A 17,817-nucleotide genomic window follows, 5' to 3' on the forward strand; every position below is an offset into this window, starting at 1 on the left:
CAACACAGTGGCCAGCATGAGGCTAGGGAAGGAGCTTGAAAAATCTGTAGATGTGGAATGAAAACCATAAGTAGCAAGCATCTGGTTTTATAAAGCCAATTTATTGACTCAGCAAGGGCTTCTTCTGTCAGCCTTCTGTTTGATAAGGGGGCCTTCAGAGTAGAAATCAACTTTCCAACAGAGTATCCATTTTCAAATCATTGCAGATAGAAAGCTATCTCCATCTCACAACCTTGATTAAAAAAGAACAAGTCTGTCTTTCAATACCCAGTGCCGTCGAGTCGATTCCAACTCATAGCGACCCTATAGTTAGTGCTAAAAACTGAACACCAACAACTAAAACTAATTAAGTAATCCAATACCTCATAGCACTAGTGAAAGAAACTGAGGCTGAGCATACTCGTCAGGCTTACCTGGCTGAAGAATATTCTTAAGAACTGTAAACAAACAAAACAAAAAACCTTTTCAGGAGTTTTACAAAGAGTTTACAAGGCAATATGGGGAAAAACAACCTTTGAATAAAATCTTCCCTAATTAACTCTGGCAAGTGGGAACTGGGAATTTAGAACAGCGCCTTTCAGAAACTAAAGCAGGACTCCAGGGAAAACTGGTTTAAGTTTTATTGCCTGGCATTAGCTTCTGGCAATTACTGTTTTTACGGTTTTCTTGAAAGTGGACTAGGTAACCTCTAAAAGGTTTGTCAGAGAATTTTAAAAGTCCCAGTTTTGCTTTGTGTAAAAATAAATCACTTCCAAATGTTTCTTGTTCAAGTTTACTCAAAAGTGTCAATTTGTATTCAGTCCATAAGAGGATTTAAAAAACAATTGTAGTTCACCTTCTTCCTACTCCTTTCTGTTCTTTTTCCATTTCTCACACTTTCACATTGCTTATTTTTCACTTAGGTTCCAAACTTTGGAAGAGCACAACCCTTCCCAAAGGTGACGACTCAACAGTTCTGGTTAATTTCTCCTTCCCTGCTGCATTTACACACTTGTGTGTCTTCTTTTTTCTCTTGGTTAGCCTGCATAGACGTTTATCAATTTTATTGATCTTTCCAAAGAACCAGTTTTTGGTTTTGCTGATTTTCTCTATTGTTTTCCCCTTTTCAGGTTCATTGATTTCTGCTCAAATTTTTATAATTTCTTTTCTTCTGCTTGCTTTAGGTTTATGTTGCTCTCTCTTTCTGGTTTTCTAAGGTAGAAGCTTAGGTTATTTATTTTAGATCTTTCTCCTTTTCTAATACATGCATTCAATGCTATACCTTTCCTCTAAGCCCTGCTTTCACTGCATCCTACAAATTTTGATGTTTTATTTTCATTTACTTAAAAACATTTTTAATTACTCTTGAGATTTCTTTTTGTCCCATCTATTACTTAGAAGTATGTTATCTTCAAATATTTTGGGACTTTGTTATTGATTTATAGTTTAATTCCATTATAGTCTGAGAGCATACTCTGTATCATTTCTATTCTTTTAAATTTGTTGAGGTGTACTTTATAGTTCAGACTGTGGAGAATTTTGGTGAATGTTTTATATGAACTTGAGAAGAATGTATATTTTGCCATTGTTGGAGCATTCTATAAATGTCAATTAGATCCAGTTGATAGATGGTGCTGCTCAACTACATCCTTACTGAGTTTCTGCCTGCTGGACCTGTCAATTACTGATAGAGGTATGTTGAAGTCTTCCACTATAACAGTGGATTTGTCTATTTGTCTTTGTAATTCTATGAGTTTTTGCCTCACATATTTTGATGCTCTGTTGTTAAATGCATACACACTCAGGATTGCTATGTCTTCTTGGAGAGTCCCTCAGTGGTGTAAATGGTTAATGCACTCGGCTGGTAACCAGAAGGCTAAAAGTTCAAGTCCACGCAGAGGCACCTCAAAAGAAAAAGAAAGACTTGGCAATCTACATCCGGAAAAAAAAAATTAGCCATTGAAAACCCTATGGGGCACAATTCTACTCCTGGGGTGGCCATGAGTTGCAGTTGACATGACAGCAACTGGATATATCTTCTTGGAGACTTGAGCTCCTTTATCATTTGTAATGGCCCTCTTTATCCCTGATAATTTTCTTTATAAAATTAATTTTTTTAATTAACTTTAATTTTAAAATATTTATTTTTAAAGCTGAATTTTCTACACTTTTCTGAATGTTTGAAATATTTTATAACAAAAGACATTAAAAACTTTGAAAGAAAATAATGCTAGCAGAAATAAAGAGGGTCATTTCATAATGATAAAGGAGTTGATTCATTAAGAGGCCTTAACAGTCCTAAAAATTTATAACCCTAACGTCTTAGTTTTCTAGTGCTGTTGTAACACAAATACTACAAGTGTGTGGGTTTAAAGAACAGAAATTTATTTTATCACAGTTTAAAAAAAAAAAAATCACAGTTTAGGAGGCTAGAATTCCAAATTCAGGGTCTCAGCTTTGTTAATTCCTTCCTTGTAGGTAGTCCTGGATATTCCTCAGTTCCTTGACTTATAGAGGATCCTTACATGGTGTCTTTCTTCCCCCATTTGTGTATGCCTCTATGTCTAATCTCCTCTTCTTATAACTTGGAAGTGATTACATTTAGGGGCACAATCTACCTTGATATGACCTCGACTAATTGATTACATTACACTAGATTAGATTACATTCACAGGTGCAGAGGTTAGAATTCCAACACTTTTTTTGGGGGGACACAATTCAATCCATAATACCTTATATCAGAATTTCAAAATAAATAAATAAAAACTGATAGAACTGGAAGGAGAAATAGACAAACCACAATTATAGTCATAGATTTCAACACCTCTCTTGCAATAAATGACAGATCAACTTTATGGCAATAAATTCGACAACTTACATGAAATAGACCAATTCCTTGAAAGACATAAATTACCAAAGCTCACTCAAGAAGAAATAGAAAACCTGAATAGCCCTTTATTAAAGAAATTAAATTTATAGTTAAAAATTTTCCCATAGGACACAACATAGAGTCCCTGACAGAGCAGGAGAAAAGTGGGGTGCAGAATTGAAATTCTAGTAAAAAGACCAAACTTAATGGTCTGACTGAGACTGGAGGGACTCCAGAAGACATGATCCCCAGACCCTCTGTTAACCCAGAACTAAAACCAACTCTTCAAAGATTATACTGGACTATAAAACATAAAATGATACTTGTGAAGAGCGTGCTTCTTAGTTCAATTAGATACATGAGACTAATAGGCAGCTCCTGTCCAGAGGCAAGATGACAAGGCAGAAAGGGACGGTATCTGGTTGAAAGGACATGGGAAACCCAGCGTGGAAAGGAGGAGTGCGCTGTCACATTATAGGGAGAGCAACTAAGGTCACATAACAACGTGTGTATAAATTTTTGTATGAGAAACTAACTTAAGCTGTAAACTTTCACTTCCAGCACACACACAAAAAAAAAAAAAACAAAAAACTTCCCATAAGGAGTAAGTTTAGAAAGCATTGAGTTTGTAGCGATGGAAAAGTTGGCAACAGATATTGGTGATGGTTGCACAACATGATTAATGTAATGGAAGTGACTAAATTGTACACTGAAAAACGCTGAATTGGTAAATGTTGAGTTACATGTATTTTTACAACAACAATAACAAAAAAAATCTTCCCATAAATAAAACTGTAGGCTCAGAATGTCACTGCAAAATTCTATCAAACATTTAAAAAAAGAAGTAACTCTTCACAACTCTTTCATAAAAAATTGAACAAAAAGAACTTACTTTCCAACTCATTTTTTGAGGCTAGCAGTACTCCGACAGCAAAATCAGACAAAGATATTATAAGAAGAAAACCATAGACTATATGAACACAGATGCAAAAAAATCTTAAAACTTTTAAATCTAATCTAATAATATATAAAAAGGATAATACATCACAACCAAGTATGGTTAGTCAATAAACGCAAGGTTTATTTAACATCTGAAAATCAATCGATGCGATTTACCATAGTAATGTATTAAATAGAAACAAACATATAGTCATTAAATAAAAACAGTTGCCCCATGTGTGTCAGAGTAGAATTGTGCTCCATAGGGGTTTCAATGGCTGATTTTTGGGAAGTAGATTGCCAGGCCTTTTTTCCAAGGTGCCCTTTGGTGGACTTGAACCTCCAACCTTTAGGCTAGCAGCCAAGCACATTAACCTTTTGCACCACCCAGTAACTCTCATAGTCTCACTAGATGAAAACATCTGATGCAGCCCAACACCTTTCCTGATAAACACTATGAGCACATTAGGAATACAAAGGAAGCTCCTCAACATGATAAACGACATCTATGAAAAATCTACAACTAACATCATACTTAATGGTGAAAAACTGGATGCTCTGCCCCTAAGATCAGGAACAGGACAAAGATGGAGGTTCTAGCCAAACATTTGGTAAGAAAATAAAAGAAAAAAAAAAGAAAGAGAAGGGCATACAAACTAGAAAGCAAAAAGTAAAACTGTGTTTATTTGCAGATGACCTAATTGTCTATGTCAGTTGTTTTCAACTGTGGACAATTTTGCCCCCAGGGAGACATGTAGCAATGTCTGGGGATACCTTCTGGTTGTCATACCTGGGGGTGCTACTAGCATCTTGTGGGTAGAAGCCAGGGATGCATCTAAACATTTTACAATGTACACGATAGACCCTAAAGCAAAAAATTATCCAGCCCAAATGTCAATGCCAAGGTTAAAAAACCCTGGTCTATGTAGAAAATCCTACAGAATTTATAAAAAATTAACTAGCACATATATATGAGCTTATCAAGGTTGAAAGATACAACATCAATATACAAAAATTAGTGTGTTTCTATACACTAGCAATGAGTCATTGGAAATTCAAATTAGAAAAAAACACCATTTACAATATTACCAAAAAAGTGAAATATTAATGTATCTGACAAAAAGTATACAAGACTTGTTCACTGAAAACTATAAAACATTGCTGATAAAAATTTAAAGACCTAAACAAATGGAAAGATACACTATGATTACAGATTGAAAGACTCAAAATTGTAAAGATGTAAATTCTCTTCAAATTGACCTATAGAGTCAACACAATCCCAATTAAATCCCACTAAGCTTTGTTATAGAAATTGAAGAGTTGCCCCTAAATTCATGTGTAAACATGAAGGAACTAGAATAGCTACAAGAACTTTGATAAAGAAGAACAAATATGGAGGACTTATACTCTGATTTTTGTCAGGTCTTGCATTTGATTTTACCTCACTTACCTGTTGCCGTCAAGTTGATTGCAACTCATAGAGACCCTATAGGACAGAGGAGACCTGCCCCATAGGGTTTCCAAGGAGTGCCTGGTGGATTCAAACTGCTAACCTTTTGGTTAGCAGCCAAGCAGCCAAGCTCTTAACCACTGCGCCACCAGGGCTCCTTACCCTACGTAGAAGCTGTTCCTGTTATGTGGCTAGTGGAAGAAGACTCAGAACTCCTAAATCAGAGACAAAGGACTTTATTACTAACAGCACAGCAAAAAGTATAAGCCTAAGCATATTTGTATCAGTTCCTCCCCCTGTCCCCAGGTCCATGATATGATATGGCCCAGAGAGATGCTGGGTTTGTTTTGCTGCTGAGGAATACTGAGCTTGGGGAATCCACAGCTTTTATAACAAATTGTAAGCAAGCCTGTTCTTCATCCAGGGGAAACATCACCTTATTTCTAAACATTCCCAACTACATTAAAAAAAATTGAAAAAGAGTGGCTAAGGCCCTATAAATGTTTTCAGAACAAAGACCACAGCCTTCAGTATGGACTGCACCTCAACATAAAGAAAAGAAAAATCCTCACAACTGGACCCATGAGCAACATCATGATAAGTGGAGAAATGACTGAAGTTGTCAAGGATTTCATTTTACTTGGATCCACAATCAACACCCGTGGAAGCAGCAGTCAAGAAATCAAATGGCACACTGCATTGGGCAAATCTGCCGCAAAGGACCTCCTCAAAGTAGTGAAAAGTAAAGATGTCACTAAGGTATGCGTGACCCAACCATGGTATTTTCAATCACATCATATGCATGTGAAAGCTGGACAATGAATAAGAAGACTGAAGAAGAACTGACACCTTTGAACTGTGGTGTTGGTGAAGAATACTGAATATACCATGGGCTGTCAAAGGGATGAACAAATCTGTCTTAGAAGAAGTACAACCAGAATGCTCCTTAGAAGCAAGGATGGAGACTGGACATGTTGTCAGGAGGGATCAGTCCCTGGAGAGGGACACCATGCTTGGCAAAGTACAGGATCAGCAGAAAAGAGGAAGACCCTCAACAAGGTGGGCTGATACAGTGGCTTCAACAATGAGCTCAAGCATAGCCGTGATTGTCAGGACGATGCAGGACAGGGCAGTGTTTCGTTCTGTTGTGCATAGGGTCGCTATGAGTCAGAATCAACTCAACAGCACCTAACAACAACAAGGCCCTACAGACTACATATCCAGCAAGACAGGAGTGCAAGAGGCCAAAGGACACTGTATGTCCCAACAATTTCAAGATCTATTATAAAGCTACAGTAATCAAGGCAGTATAGTACTAGCATCAAAACAGACAAATAGAACAATTGAACAAAATAGGGAGTCCAGAAATAGAACCTCACATATATGGTCAACTGCTTTTTAACAAAGACGAAAAGGCAATTCAGTGGAGAACAGCATCTTCAACATATGGTGCTGGGCAACTTGGTTATCCATATGCGAAAACAAAAACTTTCAATCCATACCTCACACTATACACAAAAATTTATTCCAAATGGATCATAGATCCTAATATAAAACCACATAACTCCTAGAACAAAACGTAAGAGAAAATATTCATGACCTTAGATTAGACAAAGAATTCTTAGATAGGACACCAAAAGCATGATCCATAAAAGAAAACAATTGATAAATTGGGCTTCATCAGAATTAAGAACTTCTCTTCAAAAAAGAGCCCTGGTGGTGCAACAGTTACACACTCTTGGCTGCTAACGGAAAGGTTAGCAGTTCGAACCCATCCAGCTGCTTTGTGGGAGAAGGACTTGGTGATCTGCCTCCAAAAACATTACAGCCAAGAAAATCCTATGGGGCAGTTCTACTCTGTTGCTATGAGTCAAAATCTACTTGACGCCTGTCTTAGTTATCTGGTGCTGCTATAACAGAAATACCACAAGTGGATGGCTTTAACAATGAGGAATATATTTTCTCAAAGTTTAGCAGGCTAGAAGTCCAAAATCAGGGTGCTGGCTCTAGGGGAAGGCTTTCTCTCTCTGTCAGCTCTGGGGGAAGGTCCTCACCAATCTTCCCCTGGGTCTAGGAGATTCTCAGTGCAGGGACCCCAGGACCAAAGGATGTGCTCCACTCCCGGCTCTTCTTTCTTGGTGGTAGCAGGTCCCCCTCCACTCTGCTTGCTTTTCTTTATCCTCTTATCTCTTGTAAGATAAAAGGTATGACTCAAGCAAGAGTGTGACTTGAGTAAGGGTGGTGACTTGAGATATATTCCACTCTAATTCTGCCTCATTAACACATAGAGGTCAGGATTTATCACACACAAAATGGAAAAATAATAGGATAATTATACCAATCACGAAGTGGAGAATCCTAGCCAAGTTGATACATATTATGGGGGGACCCAATTCAATCCATGACAATACCCAACAACAACAACAGCTCTTCAAAAGACACCATTAAAAGAATAAAAGACAAGCCACAGACTGGGATAATATTTGCAAAGCCTATATCTGATAAGTAACTTGTATCCTGAATATATTTAAAAAATTCATAAAACTCAACAATAAGAAAACAAACAAAAAACCCAGTTAAAGACTGGGCAAAAATTTGAACAGACACCTCACTTAAAGAAGACAAACATGGCAAATAAGCACATGAAGCAATGTTCAAAATCATCAGTCATTAAGGAACTGCAAATTAAAAACACAAGATACCACTACACATTTATTTTCTAGTTCCAGTTGCCATTGAGTCAATTTCAATTCATAGCAACCCCATGTGTTTCAGAGTAGAGCTGCACTCCACAGGGTTTTCAATGGTTGTGACCTTTTGGAAGCAGATTGACAGACTTTGCTCTGAAGTGCCTCTGGGTGGATTCAAACCACCAAGATTTTAGTAGTTAAGCACCTATCTGTTTGCACCAGCCAGGGACTCCTATACATCTATTTCTAACAGATAATAACGCATCTATTGGAATACCTAAAATTAAAAAGACTGACTATACCAAGTTCTGGCAAGGATGCTAAGCAACTAGAACACTCATACATTACTGGGGGACTGAACAGCACAACCACTGCGCAAAAAAAAAGTGGCAGTTTCTTAAAAAGTTAAACATGCACCTACCACATGATCCAGCCATTCCACTCTTATATACTCATGAGAAATGAAAGCATATGTCCACACAAATACCTGTACACAAACGTTCGTAGAAGCTTTATTTGTAATAACCAAAAACTGGAAGCAGCCCAACTATTCATCAACAGGTGAATGGATAAGCAAATTGTGGTATATCCATACAATTAAATATATTACCTGACAGTAAAATGGAACGACTATAGATCTACCCAACAGCATGGAAGAATCTCAAAATAATTATGCTCAAGGTGATATGTTCAGAAACTCGAGAAACCACAACTTCAGCGTACGCTACCTAAATGCAAATATACAGAGCTGGCGGAGGCTTCCTATATAGGCCAAAGTCTTCTTGGGAGCAAAATGCTGAATTTACATCATGCTCATGAGAATTTGGAGGCGCTTTCTTGTGAAGATGTTGGAAATCCTTGTCCAGAGCCTTTACCCTTTCTCTTGGACCTCACAACTCCAGTTCAGAACTCCAAGAAGCACAAGTTTTGAGTCAGGTATGTTGACCAGATGCTTTTAAGACTGTTTCAGAAGTTGGACATTAATTCACTCACCAACATTTATTGCGTGCCTTTAAAGCATCTCAGTGGCCGGGCCACTAAGATGTATAGGGCCATACGACAAAGATCTGAGCTTAATACGAAGTACTGTAGCAAATGGGTGTATTTCTTTCTCTGCTCTCTCTCACTGTTACTACCTTTACCACAACATGATTTTTTGTAGTCTGTGCTAGTATCCTGCCAATAATTTGTCAGGATTATGCTAGTCTTATTTATAATTACTTAGGACCCATTGATCATATGCAGTTATCCTGATGAATGTCCTGGATATGTCTTCCTTGGCTGAGAGAACGTTGTTGTTGTTACGTGCTGTCAAGTCAGTTGCAACTCATAGTCGCCCTATGTACAACAGAACAAAACACTGCCCAGTCCTGTGCCACCCTCACAGTCGTCATGCTTGAGCCCATTGTTGCAGCCACTGTGTCACTTCATCTCATTGAAGGTCTTTCTCTTTTTCGCTGAGTCTCTACCAAGCATGATGCCCTTCTCCAGGGACTGATCTCTCCCGATAACATGTCCAAAGTATATGAGACATAGTTTCGTCATCCTTGCTTCTAAGGAGCATTCTGGTTGTACTTCTTCCAAGACAGATTTGTTCTTTCGGCAGTCCATAGTATATTCAATATTCTTCACTAATACCAAAATTCAAAGCCATCAATTCTTCTTCGGTCTTCCTTATTCCTTGTCCAGCTTCCACATACATATGAGGCCACTGAAAACATCATGCCTTCTCAACCCATCTGGATCAAAGGAGAATGAAGAACACCAAGATCACACAATAACTAAGAGCCCAAGAGACAGAAAGGGCCACATGAACCAGAGACCTACATCATCCTGAGATCAGAAGAACTAGTTGGTGCCCGGCCACAACCGATGACTGCCCTGACAGGGAGCACAACAGAGAACCCCTGAGGGAGCAGGAGATCAGTGGGATGCAGACCCCAAATTCTCATAAAAAGACCATACTTAATAGTCTGACTTGAGACTAGAGGAATCCGGCGGTCATGGTCCCCAAACCTTCTGTTGGCCCAGGACAGGAACCATTCCTGAAGACAACTCATCAGACATGAAAGGGACTGGACAGTAGGTAGGAGAGAGATGCTGATGAAGAGTGAGCTATTTATATCAGGTGGACACTAGAGACTGTGTTGGCAACTCCTGTCTGGAGGGGGGATGGGAGGATAGAGAGAGTTGGAAGCTGGCAAAATCGTCACAAAAGGAGAGACTGGAAGGGCTGACTCATTAGGGGGAGAGCAAGTGGGAGTACGGAGTAAGGTGTATGTAAACTTATATGTGACAGTCTGACTTGATTTGTAAACGTTCACTTGAAGCTCAATGAAAGTTAAAAAACAAAAAACAAAAAACATCATGCCTTGGGTCAGAAGCACCTTAGTCTTCAAAAGCTTTTGAATGCTTTAAAGAGAGGCCTTTCGCAGCAGATTTGCCCGATGCAATGTGTTGTTTGATTTCTTGACTGCAGCTTCCACGGGTGTTGATTGTGGATCCAAGTAAAATGAAATCCTTGACAACTTCAATCTTTTCTCCATTTATTGTGATGTTGCTTATTGGTCCAGTTGTGACTTTTTTTTTTTTAAATGTTGAGATGTAACCCATACTGAAGGCTATAATCTTTGATCTTCTTCAGTAAGTGCTTCAAGTCCTCTTCACAATCAGCAAGCAATGTTACACCACCTGCATAACACAGGTTGTTAATGAGTCTTCCTCCAATCCTGATGCCCCGTTCTTCTTCATAGAGTCCGGCTTCTCAGATTATTTGCTCAGCATACAGACTTTGTAAGTATGGTGAAAGGATACAACCCTGACGCACACCTTTCCTGATGCTAAACTACGCATTATCCACTTGTTCGGTTCGAATGACTGCCTCTTGATCTATGTACAGGTTCCTTATGAGCACAATTAAGTGTTTCGGAATTCCCATTCTTCACAATGTTATGATCCACACGGTTGACTCGAATACCTTTGCACAGTCAAAAGGAGCCCTGGTGGAGCAGTGGTTAAGCATCTTCGCTGCTAATTGAAAGCTCGGTGGTTTGAACCCATCTGCTGCTCCTCAGGAAAAAAATATCTGCTCCCATAAAGATTTACAGACTTGGAAACCCTACTCTGTCCTATAGGGTCACTATGAGTCAGAACTGACTCAATGGCAAGAGGTTTAGTTTACGGGTAATAACTGTCTATCCCATATTCTACAATTTCTGGTTCTTCCTGTGCCTATAGTGGGTCTGTCCACGACTCACTGATTTGCCAAGCATGTTCATCACTGGTCCATGTCATTAAGGTCAACATCTAATTGCAATGAATCTGCTTATGATAAACCCTAGGGAGTTGTTTAAATTTTATCCCTAGCGATGGAAAAATGGGGCTATCATACCACTTAATGGGTATGGAGGTAAGCAAACTGTATCGTGGACCCAATTTATATGTACCTTCCCAGATTTGATCAGCTCCATGCACCTCCATGCTTGGCTCTCCATCACTTGCTCAAGTGGAGGGTTGCAGCAATTGTTTCCATTTCTTCATTTTCTAACACTACTGTTTCTCTTAGCCACCCTCAGGGTAAGGGACAGGCTCTGCTCCGAGTTCACTGTACTCACTGAAATCACAGTTATCAGCAGTGCCCAACTAAACCTGACTGGTCCCGCCCAGCACTTCTGGATACAGATGAATCACTAGGCCATAGGGAGTGGAATCTGGCTACCCTAGTCTGCCTAGAGAGGCTGATATCTGAATCAGGAAGTGCATGGAAATCAACACCCACTGGGGATAAATTTGACCAATGAGAGAGAGGACAAAAGAGGAAGCCAACATGTAAATTCTCCTTCTACACCCTCCTATTGGCTGTTCAGAGACACGGTGGCTTACCCTGAGATATTTCTCATACAAGTAATTTGCTCTGTTTTCTTGTGAGGCTGTGGCTAGCCCAGTAATTTACCACCTTGTATCTTGTCTGCCTTCTTCCGTTTCATCTCCTTTATTCCTACACCCTTGGTGCCTCCAGGCTGTATTCCCCAATAAAGCATTACCTCAAAAATTTTCTCTCAGGTTTTGTTCTCTAAAGGACTTGGCTGCATGACATAAAGTATATAGTTTACCTGGTACAATGGTAGAGCTAAGTAGTTGCGACAGGGACCATATGGCCTGCAAAGCCTAAAAATATTTAGTTTTTACAGAAAAAGTTTGCCGAGCTCTAATTTAAAGCATTCATTTCAACAACTATTCATTGTATAATGTGCATTAAGCTAATTGCAAATATATGGCTTCACTGAAAATGGCTGAAATCAGATGGGGGGATTTCAAAATGTCCTCCAAGAGAATATAATAGAAGTTGTGTTTGAATACATACCTAGAGTCTTTAATGCAGTGGGCAGCTGTGATGACCCACCTCTCCTTCACTAAGCTTCCCCCGCATATATGAGCAAGAATACTGCCAGACTGAATTTGTAGGCTCACTATCCATGGCCATGCACCAACCTGAGCTTCCGTCCCCCCTATAATCCGAGGCCCTTTCAACATATCCATCAGCGGTGCTATTCCACAATCTAAAAATAAAAAATGATATATTATTTGGACCGAGCAGCTGTGTTACATGTTACTTCCTAATCTGAGCACATTAATATAATTGTCTAAATTCCTATTCAAAAAAACTGATAGAGCAAGCTGGATACCTGAGGCATACTTATATTTTGAAAGAATTTTAAAAGAGAGTTAAGATACAAGTGTTAGTCTCTACACATCCAGAGTAAAAGAGAAAGAAGGAAACCAAAGACTTTGAGGAGAAACTAGTCCACAGGACTAGCAGTCTACACGAATCACAACCTTACCTACTCTGAGACCAGAAGAACTAGATGGTGCCCAGCTACCACTACTGATGGTTGTGATCAGGAACACAACAGACGGATCTTGACAGAATGAGAGCAAAGTGTGGGACAGATCTCAAATTCTTAAGACTTACTAGACTGGCTGAGACTGGAGGACTCCTGAGACTATCATCCTGATGTACTCTTTAAACCTTGAACCAAAACTATTCCATGAGGTCATCTTTTAGCTAAATAACAGATTGGCTCATAAAATAAACAATATCATCTGTGAATACTGTGCTACTTTAAAAAATTATCTATATGAGCCTAAATGGGGGCATATTTACTCAAAAGCAAAGACGAGAAGGTTACTGGAAATGGAACAACCAGAACAGATGAGAAAGTTGACACACTGAAAAATGTAACTAATGTCACTGAACAAATTGTGTAGAAACTGTTAAATGGGAACTGAATTTGCTGTGTACACTTTCACCTGAAACACAATATTTTAATTAAAAAAAAGGACAAACATGCCATAATTGATTACTTGAAAACAGACATTAAATCAGCAAAATTCATTAATAACTCTATTTCCCGAAATGAGAAGTTTCACTGGCCTCTTCTTTGTTTGAAATGGCAATTTAAGCACCTGGGACTGTTGAGTCGTGTTCTTCCCCTTACTATTTAACTTTTTGGACTAATTTTTCTCAACTGTAGTATGAAAGTATTGCCCAATAGTTCTTTCAACTCTGAATTCCAACGAGTTATTAATTTTTTTGGTGGGAATAATAAATCCCGGAATGTTTTGAGGAGCAAACAACCTACACAAATGTGTAGTATTTTAACCATTACTGCTACCACTATTTCTATCCTCATTACAATCTGACTAGAAACTGCATAAGTCTGTAAAATTTTGATTAAAGGCGGCTGGGACAACAGAAAAGGAGGAACCCAAATTCAAGTACTATCAAAAGTGAAAAAAGGCAAAGGAATCTGTCCAGTGAGAGGACTGAACACATAACGTGCTTGGCACCGGGCCCTTCCCCTCCCGGCCACACCCTTCTCCTGCCCCCGGGGCCTTCCCGCGCGCCCCCGCAGCCCCCACCAGACCGGCGGCCTATGGCCGCGAGGCGCCAAGCCTACTCTTCTCCGAGAGTGAGTGGTACTCCGAGTACATGAGAGGGCTCCCCATGAACAACACCACGACGCTCAGGAGGCCCAGACCCATTTTGGGACTCCCGGTAGAAAAGATGGCGTCAGGCATCTCCTGTCCTCCCGCCGGCCCTGGGCCCACCAGGGCGCGTTAAACTCAAGGCGCGCGCAGGGCGGACTCCGCAGATGAGGCGTGTGAGACGCGCACGCGGAGGAGGCACGTGAGGCAGATGCGCCGGGTAAAGTGGGTGGGGCGGGGGAGGCGCCTGGGGCGAGACGAAGGGCTGGGAACCTGAGGCAGGTGAGGTGCGTGGAGTGGTTGGGGAGGTGTGTGCAAGGGGAGTTGCGCGAAACAGGTGAGTGGTGTGAGAGCGGCAGGGAGCATTGGGCAGCAAGGTGTGTGAAAGGGGTGGGGTTGGGAGGCTTCTGGGGCAGGTGGGGGGGTGTGGTGGATGAGGCACAGCGGGCAGGCAGACCTGTGAGGGGACTGGGACCTGTGATTCTGTGAGGCAGGTGGAGTTGTCTTGAGAGGTCAGGACAAATGTACTTTAAATTCAGCAGAGTCCAGCCCTCATACAGGCCCTGGGGGTTGATTAACTGACGACACTTAACTGGGCCAAATCAACAGGCTTCTGTTGTACACTGGGACGATTGCAGTGGGAAGGAAAGTGCAGGAGCCCCTGGGGAACTGTTAGCCTAGACTTGGAAGATCAAGACTTCCAGAAGATGTAAATATGTAGTACCAAATCTAGTATGCTAAACTAAGGAGGGGAGAGACAAAGCAAATGTAGAGGTTGGGATATGAGACAACGTAGCCATTAAGAGAACTAAATTTCTATATTACAGAGTAATCTCTTATTATTCAACTGCTTTGAAATAGTTTGCTTTAAGCTGATCACTTCAGAGTGAGCTGATGAAATCAAATTTGAGGATGTACAAAGTTGAGAACAAAGCCTGACTGATGGTAATTGCACCACCACTCTAGACACACGCGTGCACACGTACACAAGTGTACACTTCAGTTCCTAGCTTTCTGGAACATGAATTATTCCTTTCCGCTTTAAGAAGGCCTGAGATGCTCCCTTATATTCCAAAAAGGCGGGGGGGGGGGGGAGGGGGCGTGGCGAGGATGTGTCAGGTGAGTGGCTCATTAATGGATCCATTGAATAAGTAAATACTAACATCACACTAAATACACACACTGAAATAAATATTACATCATGGGAGGTATGTTAAGACCTGACCCTTTGACTTAGAGAACTTTATATCTTGGTTAGCCAAGAAAATCAGGACTAATTTACCTGAAGCACTGGAGAACAACAAAGAAATAAACTGTGACACCAACTATAAGCCTAATAAAAGTTCAATCACAGGGGAGTGGTGTAGGCTGTGGCAATCTCGAAAGGTTTCCTGCAGGAGATGGATGTGATCTGGGTCTAGGCTGAGTGGGAAGATCAAGAACAGGAAGAAGTGGTGAGGACAGGCTAGGACATAAGCAAGGACTGGACATGTGTCCATGCATGACAGTGGACAACTTGAGTGCAAGGAGCAGTAAAGATCAACCTGATTCTTGCTGGCAGATATGTACGCATGGAAGAAAAAAATGTCTGCAGTGTGATGGATCGCTTTTGCGTAGCCTTTCTTGCTACGGTTTTATAACTTTCACCCAAGCGATTGGGTGGAACTGTGCAAATAATATAATTGTGGCCCACCAAGGGGATTGGTCAGTTTTGCCTTAAAATAGAGCCAATTCCAGATCAGAGGTAGGATCTCGCCACCACCAAGGAAGAACAGCCACGAGCGAAGCGCACATCCTTTGGACCCGGGACCCCTGCGCTGAGGACCTCTTGGAACTGGGAAACAGAGAGAGAGCTTTAACACCAAAGGCAGCGAGAAGCAGCAGCAGAGACCTGCCGGCAGGAGACAGCGTGGTGGGCTTGCCAGCCCAAGGAGAGAGAAAGCTGAGTGACTGGGCAAATGGCAAGGGCCAGGGAGAGACGTGCCTGTTAACACGATTGGGAAGAGGCTGCCTGATGGAAGAACTGTATCCTGAGTATTCCTGGGCCTGAATTGTAGCTGTTAACTTCCCTGATAAACCCATAATCGTGAGTATTGTCTGTGAGTTCTGTGTGACCAATGCAATGAATTATGAATTATGAAGCTGCAGAAGAGGGAGGAGAGAAACAGCAGCCCAGCAACACCGCAGGGATGGTTGGTATCAAAATTGGTAAAGTTGGCGGAGAGAGGAGGCATGTCTAACCTCTGCTTCATAGGAATCAGCCTTGGGATATTGATCTTGATTCTCTTTCTACCTTGTGAAGTTAGAGAAGGCTAGACAGCACCCCAATGTCCTAATGTCACACCCTGGGGCGTGCTGTGGACAGACTGAGAATATACACTTGTGTAATAATAATGCAATATGTGGTGAGAGTGTATTTTACTATTTATTTTTACTGTTTCTGTCCTCTTACAGAGACTAAAGAGGACTCATGCCTTAAGAATTTTGATCAGGGTATGTCAAAGAAAAAACTAAGTTCAAGGTTTTTGTGTCATTAAAGGCCCAGAATCAAAGTGTATGGGCCTTCTTCCCTTTAACAGAGCCAGTTAATGCAGTTTTTGGGTATTCAGTAGTAGGACTGGAGCCTGCTTTATACTTGGGGAGAGGGATGCTGATTGCTCAGCATAATGAAGAGAAATTTGTCAGTGTGCCAATGAAGCTGTAGAAGAGGGAGGAGAGAAGCAGCAGCCCAGCAACACTGCAGAAGGCCAGGCCTGAGCCAAAAAGATGTCTGTGAGAATTACACTCTGCTGGGCTAAGTGACGGAATTGACTCGACGACAGTGGGTAGTGGGTGGGCTGACCCAGGAAGGATTTTTAAGAACAATGATGTCTAATGTGTGATTTCAAGTTGTTTTGTCATTGCTATGCTGAACTATGGTGAACTTTGCCTTAGTTAACGCCACACCTTCAGTAACAAGGGAACAGTGTCGGTTTTGGTAGTCTGAGAAGTTAGTTGTGTGGTGTAGGGGTCAGTAAAAGGACAGCCATGTTGCTCATATCATCTCTCTGAAGCTGGCATGGTTGGCAGCATTAAATCAAAGAAGGATATTAATTGTGGGCTTACAGATGGTAACAAGTGGGAAAGGGAGCAGAGGCCCAAAGCTGAGTTGAAATCAATGAGTGGAAGGCAAATAATATTGGAGAAACAAGTTGCATCATGACCTGATTTAGGGCAGACAAGAACCAAACTCCCTGGCCCCCAAATACTTTAGTATAAGGTGAATTTGGAAGGGCAGAAACATGTCTGGGGACTGTGTTTCTGTGTCTGGGACATGTGGTCAGTTTGTGTATGGTCTTGCAAGCAGGGCAAAATGCTGCGACAGATAATACGGAGTCAATAGATTCATAAAACAGGCGTGTGCATGCCATTTCCAAGAACTCAGCATTTTGTACAAACTCAGTCCTAAATTTGAGTATTTATCTCCTGGGACTATTCTGGTACCAATTCAATATCAGTAAATAGAAATTATACCAGTAATATGAACAGGAAAATTAAAAAAAAAAATTTTTTTTATTGTGCTTTAAGTGAAAGTTTACAAATCAAGTCAGTCTCTCATACAAAAATTTATATACACCTTGCTATATACTCCTAGTTGCTCTCCCCCCAATGAGACAGCACACTCTTCTCCACCTTCTATTTTTGTGTCCATTCAGCCAATGTCTAGCCCCCTCTGCATTTTCATCTTCCCTCGAGGCAGGAGCTGCCCACATAGTCTCATGTGTCTACTTGATCCAAGAAGCTCACTCCTCACCAGTATCATTTTCTATGCTATAGTCCAGTCCAATCCCTGTCTGAAGAGCTGGCTTTGGGAATGGTTCCTGTCTTGGGCTAACAGAAGGCCTGGGGACCATGACCTCTGG

The 17,817-nt window shown here is 40.9% G+C and overlaps 1 protein-coding gene across 1 annotated transcript in view; it reads right to left on the reverse strand.

Moving 5' to 3' along the window:
- The window catches only part of TMPRSS12 (transmembrane serine protease 12), a 39,211-nt gene extending 25,239 nt beyond the window's left edge, over window positions 1-13,972 (reverse strand). The window contains exons 1-2 of the mRNA XM_064285161.1: window positions 13,879-13,972; window positions 12,291-12,486 (exon numbers count right to left, since the gene is read on the reverse strand). Of these exons, the coding sequence (XP_064141231.1) occupies window positions 12,291-12,486; window positions 13,879-13,972 (290 nt within the window). The remainder of the gene's footprint in view (window positions 1-12,290; window positions 12,487-13,878) is intronic.
- Between the last annotated feature and the right edge of the window lie 3,845 nt (window positions 13,973-17,817).

Source organism: Loxodonta africana, chromosome 4 (assembly GCF_030014295.1).
Source record: "Loxodonta africana isolate mLoxAfr1 chromosome 4, mLoxAfr1.hap2, whole genome shotgun sequence".
In the NCBI taxonomy this organism is placed as follows: Eukaryota; Metazoa; Chordata; class Mammalia; order Proboscidea; family Elephantidae; genus Loxodonta; species Loxodonta africana.